Consider the following 15030-nt stretch of genomic DNA (forward strand, 5'->3'; position numbering starts at 1 on the left):
CAATAATACTACTTTTTCTGTTTAGTCTGTTTTTTATGATATACATTTGACATGAAACTGTACTTATGTATCCCGTCATACTTTGAACCATACCATTTTTTTATTTATTATTATTACTTTTACTGTAAAGTCTGGTTTTTGTTATATCTACTTTACGTGAGTCTGCATTTATGTATGCCGTCATACGACAAAATTATTTTTATGTCTACCTGTGCGAATTTCAAACGCGCAATTTTACACCAGTAATGAAAACCTTCTATCATTTATGGGTAGACTTTACATAGATAAATTCAGCCGTATTTGACGTGAAACTGTACTTATGTATCCCGTCATACTTTGAACTACACCATTATTTTATTTATTATTTTTACTGTTAAGTCTGTTTTTGTTATATCTACTTTACGTGAGTCTGCATTTATGTATGCCGTCATACGACAAAATTATTTTTATGTTTACCTGTGCAAATTTCAAACGCGCAATTTTACACCAGTAATGAAAACCTTCTTTCATTTATGGGTAGACTTTACATAGTTAAATTCAGCCGTATAAGAAAAGCAAAATGAGAATGTTAAATTCGATGTATGCCTTTTTGTGCTTCTTTGTTACATTTGTTGTTTATGTAGTGATATTAAGATGATAACACAATATTGACTGTTGTACCCCTATTTTTGACATATTTACTCTTTGAGTATGTTTGTTTTGTTCATGCATCGTTGACAATGTAATGGAATTTGATGCGACTGTCATACAAGTGAGAGGTTTAACTAGCTATAAAACCAGGTTCAATCCACCATTTTCTACATTAGAAAATGCCTGTACCAAGTCAGGAATATGACAGTTGTTATCCATTCGTTTGATGTGTTTGGACTCTTGATTTTGCCTTTTGATTTTTGATTTTCCTTTTTGAATTTTCCTCGGAGTTCAGTATTTTTGTGTTTTTACTTTTTACAGATTAAAAATTTAGACTCCCTACAGGACGCAAAAAGAAATCTTTTACCTTCTCCTCGTTTTATTATTATTCACTGTGGAGCTATTGATTTGACAGATTTAGAATTGACAGGGAAGGATTTAATCGAAAATGTAAAATGTTCGATCCTACGTTACAAGGCTTTATTTAAAAATGTTATTATAATATGATCTTAAATGCTATAGCGGAGATACTGGCATTTTGCCCCCTAGAATGCGGGTGCAATAATCGAACAGAAGAGAAAAAAAGATGTACTAGGGACACATTCTTGTTTTATTTGTAAGTTAACTAATCACTAAGCACATTTCTAATATATTAAATAATAGTAAAGTTATAATATGATTGAACACTAACATTGACTAATGACAGAAAATTGTAACCTTTATCTGTTTATAATTATAGGCAGTGAAAATGGAAGTGATTTGAACTCTGACCTAAGTCCCTATTCTCAGACAAGTGATATATTGACTCATGCATCCCTACGGTCAAGAACCAAACAGAAAGTACAAGTTGATTCCGACAATAATGTGTCATCAAGTTCAGAGGTCAAGACCACAGGGTCAGATCAAGGAACAATCACCTCTACGCTCGACTCAACTAAAGAAAGTTCTACTGAAAATATTAGAAGATCACCAAGAAAAAAACCAAAACAGGTTAATACGGAAGCTGTTAGTGGAATTTCAAGAAAAATACCAAAGCGTGATGAGGATAAAGCTTCAAACAATTTGCAAACTGTCAGAAATTCGACGGTGTTACATGTAGATGAAGTGTCCAGTGATTCCACTTTGTATAGCCAAACCAATGAAGAGACACACAGGCGATCTCCAAGAAAAAGGCCATTTCAATCCGTTCTTAATAGCAGTGTCAATAATAATTCTGTAATGTCAACAAAAATTTCTTCTCCAAAAATGGTGGATGTTAATATTTCAGAAAAAAGTGTAAGAATAGAATTAGAACGCATAGAAACTGCTGATGAATTAGAAGGAGAAAACGTTGTTCCGAATGATAAGAAAGTATGTAAAAAGTTGAAGTCTTCTTACAATGAACAAGCTTTATCTAGAAGTACAAATATTGATGATGGAAGACGAAGTGCAAGGTTGCATAAAGTTTCACCCATAAACTCTGATGAAGATAGTCCACAGAAATCAGTTAGAAGTTCAAGATTGCAGAAAGATTTGTCTATTAACTCTGATGAAGGAAGTCCTCAGAAATCTGAAAGAAATTCAAGATTGCAGAAAGATTCGCCTATGAACTCTGATGAAGATAGTCCACAGAAATCAGTAAGAAGTTCAAGATTAGAATCTATTGATTCTCAAGGTCAAAAGCCAGACATAAATGAAAAGAGAAGAAGTTCAAGGTTATCAAAATTGGATCATGAAAATATAGATAAGGATACCTTGTACAGTACTTCTTCCAAAGAAATGGTCAAAAGACCAACAAAAGAAACAACTCCTAGTAGGGAAAAAATAGGCCTAAAAAAGATAAAAACTTCAACTGAAAACGTAATAGAAGAAAAAGAAAAAAATTTAAGAGATAATGAAATAGAAGCCAATGAAGAAATTTCAAATGATAATGAAATCGAAGACAATGAAGAAATTTCAGGAGAAAATTACATTGAAGACAATGAAGAAATTTCAAGAGAAAATTACATTGAAGACAATGAAGAAATTTCGGGAGATGATGTAATAGAGAACAATGAAACCTCTTCAAGGTTCAAACTAAATAATGTATCTGGTCAAAAGCATGTAAGTACTGCAGTAAACCCAGTTAATATTAGTTATGGAGAAAATTGGAATGAAGGACAATTGAAAAATGGTGACAGTGAATCAGACAAAATATCTAAAAATAACTCAAAATCTATAAATAGTGATATCAGCAGACAACAGGAGAAAATATCTAAAAATAACTCAAAATCTATAAATAGTGATATCAGCAGACGACAGGAGAAAATATCTAAAAATAACTCAAAATCTATAAACAGTGATATCAGCAGACGACAGGTAAGTACAGAAGAAAGTGAAGATTTAACAGAAGACCAACATATCTTTTCTGCATCCATGGAAGAAACCAATGGGAACAAATCAAAAGAGGATATTTTCAGAACTGGAAGTAGTGATGAGATGTCTACAGATAGTGAGTTAAGGAAGAATGCAGATCCAAATCAACAAACAGAAAAACAAAATGCATCAAAATTATCCCCACAGAGCAAATCACATACAAACATTGGACACCAAGAGAGTAAATCAAATGGAACTAGTTTCCAAAATCAGCAAAAGGGAAATGAAAATAATTCTACATTGTCTAGAAGTTCAAGGTCAAATGAAGAAAATCAATTGGGTTTATCTCAAAACAAAAATTCCTCATGTCAAGAGGATGTTGTTTCCATGGAAACAGAAATTGACAGAAATGAGCAGCAAATGAAACCAAATTTGGTAAATGATCATGAAACCAAAGAAGGAGAAGAAATTGAACAAGAAGAAAAAGAATTGTCCCATTGTACTGAAGATGACCTTGTAGCTACAGATAATGAAGAAGTATCAAGTAATACAGAACAGAGGTCAAATAACCATGGTGACCATCCAGGAGAAATAGAATCATCCCATCATACTGAAGATAACCTTGTAGCTACAGATAATGAAGAAGTGTCAGGGAAGAAAAAACAGAGATCAAATAACCACGGTGACCATCCAAGAGAAATAGAATCATCCCATCATACTGAAGGTAACCTTGTAGCTACAGATAATGAAGAAGTGTCAGGGAAGAAAAAACAGAGATCCTATAACCACGGTGACCATCCAAGAGAAATAGAATCGGTAGGATTTTTGTTAATTTACCTAAATCTGTCCAAATGATTTGTCATGTTTGTTGGGGTTATGATTTTAAGTCTTTAGTTTTCTGCTTTGTGTTTTAATCTGAAAGTTTTATTTTTAAACATTTTTGATTGACTATTTCAACCTGAAATGTATCTTTCTGAGTAAAAATAGACTTGTCAAATGGGAAACACTCGATGAATTAGATTCAGGGACTAATGGTTTCAGCTTTGTTGCCAGGAAAAAGTAAAATCACAAAAACACCGAACTCAAATTCAAAACAAAAAGTCCCTTATGAAATGTCAAAATCAAAGGCTCAAACGAATGGATAACAACTATCATATTCCTGACTTGAAACCTTCTTTTTGTGTCAAAACAGACTTAAGTTTTTTCTCACCAATCTTTACAGGTCAATAAATCAAATTAATGGTACCTAGTATTTTCTTCAATTCCCCTGCCAATATTGCAACTGGGATAAATGTATGATGGCAGGGCATTTTGTATCTTAGATACTTTGTCATAAATGATTAAATATTTTTAGATACAAAGGAACATTCATTATATACCGTTATTTTGAAAACTTTCAAAAGCCATTTCTGATGGTGCTTTTCAAGTTAAGACACTATTTTCACCCAAAAACTTCTTCTTTGCAAACACATAATTACATCCTTATTATACATGGGACCTTTTATAGCTTGCTGTTCCATGTGAGCCAAGGCTCTGTGTTGAAGACTGTACTTTGACATAAAATGGTTATCTTTTATAAATTGTGACTTAGATAGAGAGTTGTCTCATTGGCACTCATACCACATCTTCTTATACATGTATCTATGTTATATGTTCAACTGCTCTTTAAATCCACACAAATGTTTAAGCTTAGTCACATGTTTCAACAAGTGTCAAACACTAAAAACCAAAAATATACTAGAGTGGTTTCTCATTAAAAGATTAGAAATGTATATATTGTCCTTAATAATGTGGTTAATTGCTAATGATATGCATGCATTTGATCCTAAAATGTTTGTAATTTTTTCTAACTAGAATAGTTTTAGTCTATATTTTACTTATATTTATTAAAGATACTAGTACATGTATCATCTGATACCCCTGCAAGGAAAAAGTCAGTAAATGCTGTAAAAAAGAAAGTGAGGATAGTTGCTGATGAACCAGAATCTTTCAATGAAGGTAAGAATTATCTACTAGAACCTCAAAAAAATTACCCTATTTTATTTCCTCAAAATCTTACTTAAAAATTACCTTACAATTTTGAAGTCTGCTTAACATATCTTTAAAAATCTTGTTTTTGTAATTGTGCATTTTTATGCCCTACCTAGGGATATTATGTTTTTTGGTCTGTGAGTCCATTCATTCGTGCATTTATAATAGTTCGTTGGTCCATCTGTCCCACTTCAGCATTGTTCAGGTTAAAGTTTTGGTCAAGGTAGTTTTTGATGAAGTTGAACATCCAATCAACTTGAAACTAAATACACATGTTCCCTATGAGATAATCTTTCTCATTTTAATGCCAAATTAGAGTTTTTACCCCATTTTCATGGTCTACTGAACATTATATAATGATAGTGGAGATGGTGCATCTGTGTATATATGGACATATTCTTGTTTTTATTTTCATTTATTGTCTAAAGGTGTAATCTGACCTTATAATGTTTATGAAGTCAGTGCACACAGTGTTATTTGACATATTCATGCATGGTTGCAGTATAAAAACTGTTATTTATTTACAAAAAAAACAAAGCTGGTGTTACTGTAAAAAAGCTAGTAACAATTGTATTGCTGTTAATTCAGAAATTATTGTGTGCATTTATTATTGCAATTTTGGAGGAAGTATGAACAAAAATTCAATTTTTATTATTGCGGTTTTGGGAATTTAAGCTAGCTAGCTTCATACAGATATATTTACTAGATAGCAGAATGGGAGTTCTTATTATTGAGATACTCAGGGTTGCATTATCATGATTATTATATTAATATAAACCTTGTTATAATTTCTGAATTTACACTATTAAGTTATTTTTTTTTTATTAAAGAAAGAACTGTACGAATGTGGAAAGGCAATGATAGAACCAGGACAAAAGGAGACCTAATAGATCTAGATATTGTACTAGAAACAATCAATAATACTATCGAAGAAAGACGGTAGGTTTCCCCATGCTATTGGCCTGTTGGGGGCTAGCTTAAACTTTTGCATTATTCCTCATCTTAACAAGTAGATTTTGTCAAAATATATAAAATAGCTGTGTGTCTCCATCTACCTGATCTATGATGGCAATTTGGGTCTTTATAAAAAAAATATGCAAAAAGGATTTAAAATGAAATTTGTAAATGTTGCCAAAAAAACAACCTGCAAATTATTTATCCTGAATGGTAGTCTAACAACCATATTTGTATCAATATATATCTTTTTTACTTATTTATGAAACAGCAACAACATGCAATATACATGATCTATGCACAGCACATGTAAACCTTTTTTTCTATCAAATTATCTTTAGATATTGTGAAAAAGGAGAGATAAAGAGAGAGAGAGAGACAAAAAGAGATTTTCAAATGATTTATATTTTAGTTTGTTTTATATCTTGGTAAAACAATAGTCTTGTGTTGTTATATTCTTGAAAACCTGTAACACCTTAGTCAAGGTGGTGCTAAAAGGGTGATGAAAAAATAGATTAAAAAAAAATTTAGAAAAGGAGACCTGTAGAACTGGTCATATTGTAAAGACACCTGTCTACTGTTGGAGATCATTTAGACCTTGTAAAAGATGTGTTTTGTTTAATTGTGTTGTTGGTTTGCCGACTCAATAGAATATTCATTTACTTTACACTAATTTTACCACAAATTTCTGAAAATTATATCAAAATCAATTTCTTTTCATTGAAACACTGTTACATCAACTTTAAAAAAAAGACAATGTCACAAAGATTGAAAGTTTTTCAACTTTGTATTTTTTTATTTTGGGCCATATAATATGTTTGTAATTAGAAACAATTAGTGAATCATGAAAGTTAAAAATATGTTTAAAAAAAACATCTTGTTTGATTCATCTCAATTTCAGGAAAGCTTCGTTTTTTTAATGAAAAATGAAATCCTGAACTGCAATAAAAATTACTATGGTGGATTTATTTATTTTCGTGGGTACCAATTTTCGTGGATTAAGGAAAACTTGCATATTTGTGGATATTTAATTGCATTGGTTTTGGCAATGTCTGCATACATACCTTAAATTTTTTTTTAATTTGTTGAATAATTAAATTTATGGTTCCCCTGTACCTACGAAAATTAGTATCCAATGAATATTAATGAATCCACAGTAAATTTGTATCGTGTTACAGGTCTGGATGCTCAGATAGTTTAGGAAAGAAAGCATTAAACAGTCTGCTGGTGTATACTAGAAAGGAAATCACTGACACGGTATGTTACAAATAACTTATTCTTTCAGCTCAAGTACAAATTGTATAATGATAATAGCACATGGCAGGCTATTTTTGGGGGTGTAAAATTTCGTGATTTTCATTGAATAAAGTATAAGAAATATTTTGGCGGTTATTATTTTTGAGAATTAAAAAACTTTTATCAACACCTTAGGATGTGCACTTAGCTTTTAAATTGGCAGAATTTATTTTGGCAATTTTCTATCAGAAAATTAAGGGAAAATTTGCACCCTGCGAAAATAACCCGCTTTACGGTATGTTCAAATTTTATGTATGTTAATTAAATGCACAAATTATCTTGTAAGTTCAATCATATTTCTGAAATGAAACCAAGATGTGGAAAATTGAAACTGAATGGTTTGTTCCTGAAGAAACAGAAGAAATATAAAGGCTGTTCCATTAAAATGTATGTGGGAAGTTTGAATGTAGGTCATGGGTCTTTTTTATTAAGTATGCATCTGTAACAATTATGCAAAACTAACTAAAAAATCGTTCTTAGTTGAAGGGATAATTTGAAAGTACCTTCCTACTCTCCCAAATACATTTTAATGGAATAGCCCTAAATATATCAATGAGGACAAACATATAAAATATGTGTATTTATGGTTTACTCTTTATGAAATGTAAGTTAGGTAGGTTGTTTTTTGTACTTGTTTGGCATGCAATATTGTCATGATTTACTGCCGACAGCGGCAAAATAAAGGCATTTTGAGATAAGAAATAAAGGGTAAGCCACTAAGCTAAGGTAAGGAAACTCTGGATACCAATACTTTTTATTTTAACCAGTAACATGAAAAACACTGCTTTAATTTATAAAAGACATAATGGATACAAGGATTACAGTGTGTACACCAAACACACAATTTGTCTTCAAAAGACTCATCAGTGACCTGGAACCAAAAAAAAAAGAGAGCTTAAAATACTTAACTGTTTTGAAATCATGACTGTCTTTTAAATATTGTCTGATGTCACTTCACTATGCCTGATCACAGGCACTAGACGTTCTGTCAATAGTAGTAAAATATGGGCAATAGGAAGAAAAAAGTGTCCATACATAATTTCTTCCCATTGCCCATATTTTATTACTATTAACAGAACTTTTAATGCCTGTGGCCTGATATTTAATTTGAAGATTGAATGTTGTTTTATTTTTTTTTAGATAAACAAAATAGAAGATTTGAAACATGATAAAAAAGATTTGTCAAGGGTATGTACTGCCAGGATTCTTCATGAATATTGTTTTTTGAAGCATCTTGTTATTAAAACATATAGAGTATTCAGCGGGGAGACAGCAATCCAGCACATAAAAACAAAAATATATCAAGACCAACATGAATTCTTCATCATTAAAGAATTTTGTCAAGTTCCGTATCTCTTAAGTTTCATTCTATACAGGTCATTTAATGGATTATGGTAGTACATAACACTACAGGGAGATAACTTGGTAAAAATCAGCTGAATGTTTTAATAAAGTTCTATTGTTAAGGTAATGTTAAGCTTTTCAATGATCAAAATTACTTTTTTATCAGACAGTTATATATCAATGATTTTTTTCCGATTAAGTGTGTGGTTCAAGTTTATTGAAATTTTCATATTTCAAAGGGTCAAAGTAAATATTTTGTCAAAATTTTATCCAAATTGAACGAGCCATATTTTAGTTGAGGTCTTTGGTACCACCATAAATAGGCTACCAAAATTCTGCCATCATCATCTACGTACTGTAAATTCAGAAATATTTTGCAATGTTCTTATTAATGTGAATATAATGTGACATAGTGATTATTGCAATAATAAGAACTCGCATTCTTATATCTGATACATATCCTGACATCGCAATAGTTAACTTTGATTTGTTTGTCAATTTATTTAGAATAGCAATAATGAATGCACACATAAATTTCTGAATTTACAGTATACATTGTACACCTATGAATGGGTAATGTTTTGTTTTAAATATGTACTACTGTTCATTATTTTACTGGGTCCCATTTGGTGGTATTACATTTAAAAAGGCATTTCAAATTATTTTGCAAAAAATTCTCAAACTGGTACTATGAAGTTGCAGTGAGGTGAAAGTTTTTTTGTTGTTGTTTTTTTGTTTGTGTCTGTGTTGAAGTGCTCACTGTGACTTTGAGATGAAGGCAAGCAACCATAGCACTGTTCCTTTACTTTTTGTGTGTTTTTCAACACACCTGTACTGATTTTGTGGCATGGTTGGATAACCCAAATCCTTTGTTTGTCTGTTATATGGTTGCTGTGTTTATGCCTCCATTTTTAGATGAATGCAGCGACCATATCATAGATAAATTCCACTTGCAGGAGTTTAAATGGGATCAAATAGATTCAGTATGGATATTTTGGTCAGAAACTGGAAATTGTTTACATTACATCTAAATTTAAGTAAAAGAGAATCTCTTAAAATCAAAGTTTTATTACTTCCATTTCAGCATTGATCAGTCAAGCAAAGATGTGAAAATGCAAAGAGAGAAATTGTTAACATAACCAGATAACATCTAAATCCTGGTTTTTAAAATGGGAATTTCTTTAAAACATAGTGTTGTTACTTCTATTTCAGTCAAGGAAAGATGTGAAAATGCTAAGAGAGAAATTGTTACAACTTCAGATGGATAGAACAAGGTACAATATATTTTTTACAAAGATTAATCGGTAATTTTAGTATTGTGTTTAGGTGCACATGGCAGATGTAATAGAAATACTACTGGTAAATACAGAATTGATTTCAGAATTTTACCACTTTTTTTAAATACCATAAACCAACTAATTTGATAGTTTGGCCAGTAGAAAATAAGGCCAATATAAATCATTGCGAACATGTAAATTGTGGGTCTTTCCTTATCTGACTACATCAAGTAAATTAGAAAATCAGGAAAATAATACACCTTATCGCTATTTGGCCGCCATTACTGTATATCACACAGGTTCCTGTAAAACTTTGATGTCATAAAACAAAATTTCTGACGCCCAAATGGAAAAATGATTGTTGTATGCGTCAAAAGTTCAAGCGGCCGGGTCAGCCGGGATTAGCGATAAGGTGTATTGATGGTTGACTGGTGTTTCTATTCGTTTCTTTCAGATTTAACCAGATCAAGTTATTAATCCTTAATAACTTTTAGCATTTTATTTATGTTTTAGCACTAGATTCCTTTTAGTTGCTGTCTCATTAACTCATACAACACATCTCTGAGCCTCCTTATGAGGTTAATGACTATGTGATTACTTGGCTGTTGTTATAGTGATTATTTGATTACCAGACAAAATATTTTGCAATTTTTTTATTATCTTGTTTAAAAAAATATAAGGATTATGTGATTTAATTTTCAAAACAATTGTGATTATGTGATTACTTGGACACCCCATGTAAGGATCCTCATCTCTGTATAGTCCTACTTAATGAAAAGGGTCAGTGCTAAGAATATTGATTGAGTTCTATTAATAGGTTGCATTGTTGTCCTCAGATATATATTTGATTTCTCTTTTATTGTAGTTTGATGAAAAAAGTCAAGACAAAGAAACAAACAATAAAGCCAAAACTTAATGATATTAGCCAATGGTTGACAAGTATGACACGTCTGATGAAAGTAACACCTAAAACTAAATCTCCCAGGAAAGTGGTAGGTTTGCACAGTTCGCCTTTTCAGAATCTAAAGGACTCGGGGTAATCTAATTGTTTGTACACTAAAATGAAAATAGTGTTACATTATTGGTTGAATTTCAGTTGTTTAGAACATTTTAAACCAATCACAACCTTTTGTTGAATGTTTTTGAAAATTTTACCCAGAATGCATTAGATTCTGAATCCCTTTATAATGCTAACAATATCATTATGATTTTACCAACCTATAGGGAAAAATGACTGCTTTTCAATATGATTGAACTCTAAAACAAAACATTTATTATTTGTTTGCTTCAAATAATTTATAACCCTTTTCCAGTATATTATTTATTTTATTTGTACAGCACAAACTTAAGTTTATTTAAACTGTTTTATTATTTGTTTTAGGTATATACAACGTATGGCAACTTCCCATTTAATGTCTAATGGAGACAGTTAATTGAAGGTAAAAAGCATATAACATCAATGCCACATAATATTTTGGCCATGTTTCTTGATCTATAAATCATCTAATAATATATATGGTGAATGAAGGCTAAAGGGTAAAAACGGGGGAGATATTATGCGTAAACAACTCAAGTTTTCAAGATGAAGCCTTAAAATTTTCTAGATGTTTATATGTATATACATTGAGGATATGCATTTCATTTTGGATAATTCTTGAGTCTTTTTTCACACACACACACTTTAACCCCATTATAAAAAAAATAATAAGTCTAAGAAAACTGATTTTCTCCTTATATTTTCTTGATTCAAAATTTAGGAATGAGAATTTATATAAATCAGTAACAATCAAGAAGATTGAGATTAACACATCATTTATTGTACAATTTTATAATAAGGACATTGAGTTGATTCATTCTTTTTTTATTTTCCAGGAAAATTGAAGAAGAATTTCAGAATTTAAGAAGTGTTTGGTAGATTAAAAAAGACAAAAACACATCTATTAACATAAAATACATATATATGTATGTGTTCAATTGATTACTTTGTGTTTATAAAAATCATGATGGAATATTGTTACTGTAAACCAACTTATCTTCGTGGATACTTTATTTCGCGTTTAGCCCTTTCGAGTCCATTTCGCAGCAATTTAATTTCGCGGTTTTCTAATTAACTTGATGTTGTTAAATACGGAAAGATCCAAGTTTTACATATTCGCGACGATTTAACTTCGCAATATTTTTCTATTAGCGAAAATAAATCGCTCGCGAAAAATTAGTTGGTTTACAGTATTCTGTTTCTGTTTTATGGTAAAGTGATATTAAATAATATAGAAAATCTGTGTATGTATATTTATTTATATTTTGTATGTCGCCATGATGAAATATTTGTTAGAATTGCTTATATGTACACTGATTCTTTGCTCAAAACCTTGAACAGTTTTCAGATTGAAGGTTTCTACTTTGTAGGAATTTTGTACAGTACCGGTACACTTGGAATGTATTTATATTATCAGAATTTTTATTTTCTTCAATTATTCATAAAATGATTGTTCAGAGAACTCCATTGTGCCCTCGCCTTCACTGCAATAAGTCATAGGATCAATGTCCTGCTTGGTCAATCATAACATGTACTGATTCTCAGGTCTGCACATTGATATTGTAGAATATCAGCTGCAAGTCACAATATGAAGCTTTTTGTCAAGTGAGCTCAGCAAACAAGTTCAAAAACATTGTGTCAAACAGCTGATATTCTACAATCTAAATGAAACAGATGATCAATTTATCAGGTTGTATTTGCACATACTGCATGATAGAAACAAGTGTTTTCTTTGTTTCATCAGCAAAATGTAAGATGACTTGATAACCTCAGTATATTATGACGTCAGTGATATAACCGGGTCAAAGTTATTAAGGCTGGGTTGGTGGATTTGACATCACAAATCCGTGATATGCAAATTTATTTAGAATTCAGCAATGCGATACAGATAGTTGGACCACCTGAAGAGCACAACTTTTATACTATTCTGGTATCATTGATAAGTTTGTACAATACAAACATGCTGAATGGGAATTTCAACTGCATACTGCTTAACTGTAAATTTACACCTTACCAGGTTCTAAAGAACAAAGCAACTGGTTCACTGTTTACAATGTTGGCTTTGTTTGCTTTGCCATGCGCTGCGGAAGCAGGATGTTGAAAACCACATCCAGCATGTTTCTCATGTAAAATCTAATCAAAGATACCCTGCTAGTGTAAAACTTGGCATCTGTATACTTCATAACAAACTGCCCCACCTAAGGGCATTATGTTTTTCCATCGTTGCGTTCATATGTTTGTCAGTCACTTCGTCAGTTCTTCCATCTGTCATGCTTTAGGTTAAAGTTTTTGGTCAAGGTAGTTTTTATACGCCCGTCTAAGACGGGATGTATTATGGTATACCATTGCCCGTCCGTCCATCTTTCCGTCCGTTGTCCACACTTTGGACAATTCCTAAAAATTGCTTCCATCAACTTTTATGAAACTTTGTTGAATTGTTTATATCTATTGACGTAAGCTCCCTTTCAATTTTTATAAATTTTAGATTTTTCGTTTCCATGTTATGAAGTTTTATCCTTAAAACAAGGGAGATTTTCTAGTTTCCGTACAATAACTCAAAAATGCTTCCATCAACTTTAATGAAACTTTGGTGAATTGTTTATATCTATTGACGTAAGCTCCCTTTCGATTTTTATAAATTTCAGATTTTTCGTTTCCATGTTATGAAGTTTTATCCTTAAAACAAGCGAGATTTTCTAGTTTCCGTACAATAACTCAAAAATGCTTCCATCAACTTTAATGAAACTTTGGTGAATTGTTTATATCTATTTACGTATGCTCGCTCTCGAGTTATATTAATTTCCGATTTTACGTTTCCTTGTTATGAAGTTTTATCCTTAAAAAAAGGAGGATTTTGCAGTTTTCGGACAATAACTCAAAAATGCTTCCATCAACTTTAATGAAACTTTAGTGAATTGTTTATATGTAATGACATATGCTCTCTTTCAATTTTTATAAATTTCATATTTTACATTTTTCAATTATGAAATTTCATACTTAAAAAAGCCTAATTAATGTACAAAAAAAATCATTTAAAGCATAAAGACAAGCTAAAATGGCAACGGGCTTATCATGAGCTTATAGGGCAGCTCATTATTGATAAAGTTGAAGTTAGATCAACTTGAAACTTAGTACTCATGTTCCCTATGATATGATCTTTCAAATTTTAATTCCAAATTAGAGTTTTGACCCAAAATTCATGGTCCACCGAACATAGATAATGATAGTATGAGTGGGCATCCGTGTATTATGGACACATTTTTGTTCTGCATGACATTAGGAGCTGTCAATCTACAGCATTCAAATTTGCTTGCCTAAGACATATACAGTAAATAATTGGTCAACCATATATGTTTTATGGAACTGGACAAGTATATATTATTGTATAGGGGTCAACTGAAGGCTAGCCTTTAGTTGCAGTATTTTCTTATTGTGTTCAAAACCCATTGGTGGCCGTTTTCTGCTCTGTTCATGTTGTCTATTTGATGCATGCACTGTTACCATTCTCAATTTTATGGCATCATGTTGGGTTTTAATTTCCAACTGACAATGCGACCTTGACTTTTTTGGTCATATGACTCAATTACTGTGTTGGTCCTTATGCATCCTTGACTTTCAAATTCTTAGGGAGCTACCATTTGATTTTTAGGGGGGGGCTAGGATGAAATTTGAAAAAAATAGGCAGGACAGGAGTTTTGAGTAAAAATAAAGGCAGGATGTGACGCTTGCAAAAAAAAAGTCAGGACGACAATTTAGGTAAAAAAAGTCAGGATAAACTAAAAAAAAAAAAAAGGCAGGACCAAACAGAGTGAAAAATAAAAAGGCAGGACAGGGATTACAGCTAAAAAAAAGGCAGGACAAAATTTTTCATCTTAGTCCCCCCATAAAAATCAAATGGTAGCTCCCTTATTTGAGCGTTCGAGGTGAAGATTAAACCATAAAAGTGCTTTGAACGCATGAAATTTATAATTTGCTTTCACTTTTTTTTACCCCATTTCTATGTTTTAAAGATCCATGTTATATAATTAGCTTAGGTGCTGATGTCAGATTTCAGATCGATTTTTGTTTTGTGAAAAATTAAACATCTTTCAGAATTGGTATTTTGGAGTTTTCTTCAAACATTTACAT

General features: G+C 31.4%; 1 protein-coding gene across 2 annotated transcripts in view; it reads left to right on the forward strand.

The window, feature by feature from the left end:
• Positions 1–12110, forward strand: part of LOC139488591 (protein starmaker-like) — a 38303-nt gene extending 26193 nt beyond the window's left edge. Inside the window, exons 4-12 of one of the 2 annotated variants that reach the window (XM_071274312.1) lie at positions 1370–3671; positions 4856–4962; positions 5826–5934; positions 7128–7206; positions 8386–8433; positions 9802–9863; positions 10732–10858; positions 11248–11305; positions 11739–12110. In XM_071274312.1, the coding sequence (XP_071130413.1) occupies positions 1370–3671; positions 4856–4962; positions 5826–5934; positions 7128–7206; positions 8386–8433; positions 9802–9863; positions 10732–10858; positions 11248–11286 (2873 nt within the window). In that variant the 3' untranslated portion in view covers positions 11287–11305; positions 11739–12110. Of the gene's footprint in view, positions 1–1369; positions 3781–4855; positions 4963–5825; positions 5935–7127; positions 7207–8385; positions 8434–9801; positions 9864–10731; positions 10859–11247; positions 11306–11738 lie in introns of both variants that reach the window. The other variant, XM_071274311.1, reaches the window with a different exon arrangement.
• The last annotated feature ends 2920 nt before the right edge of the window (positions 12111–15030 follow it).

Source organism: Mytilus edulis, chromosome 9, assembly GCF_963676685.1.
Source record: "Mytilus edulis chromosome 9, xbMytEdul2.2, whole genome shotgun sequence".
NCBI lineage: Eukaryota > Metazoa > Mollusca > Bivalvia > Mytilida > Mytilidae > Mytilus > Mytilus edulis.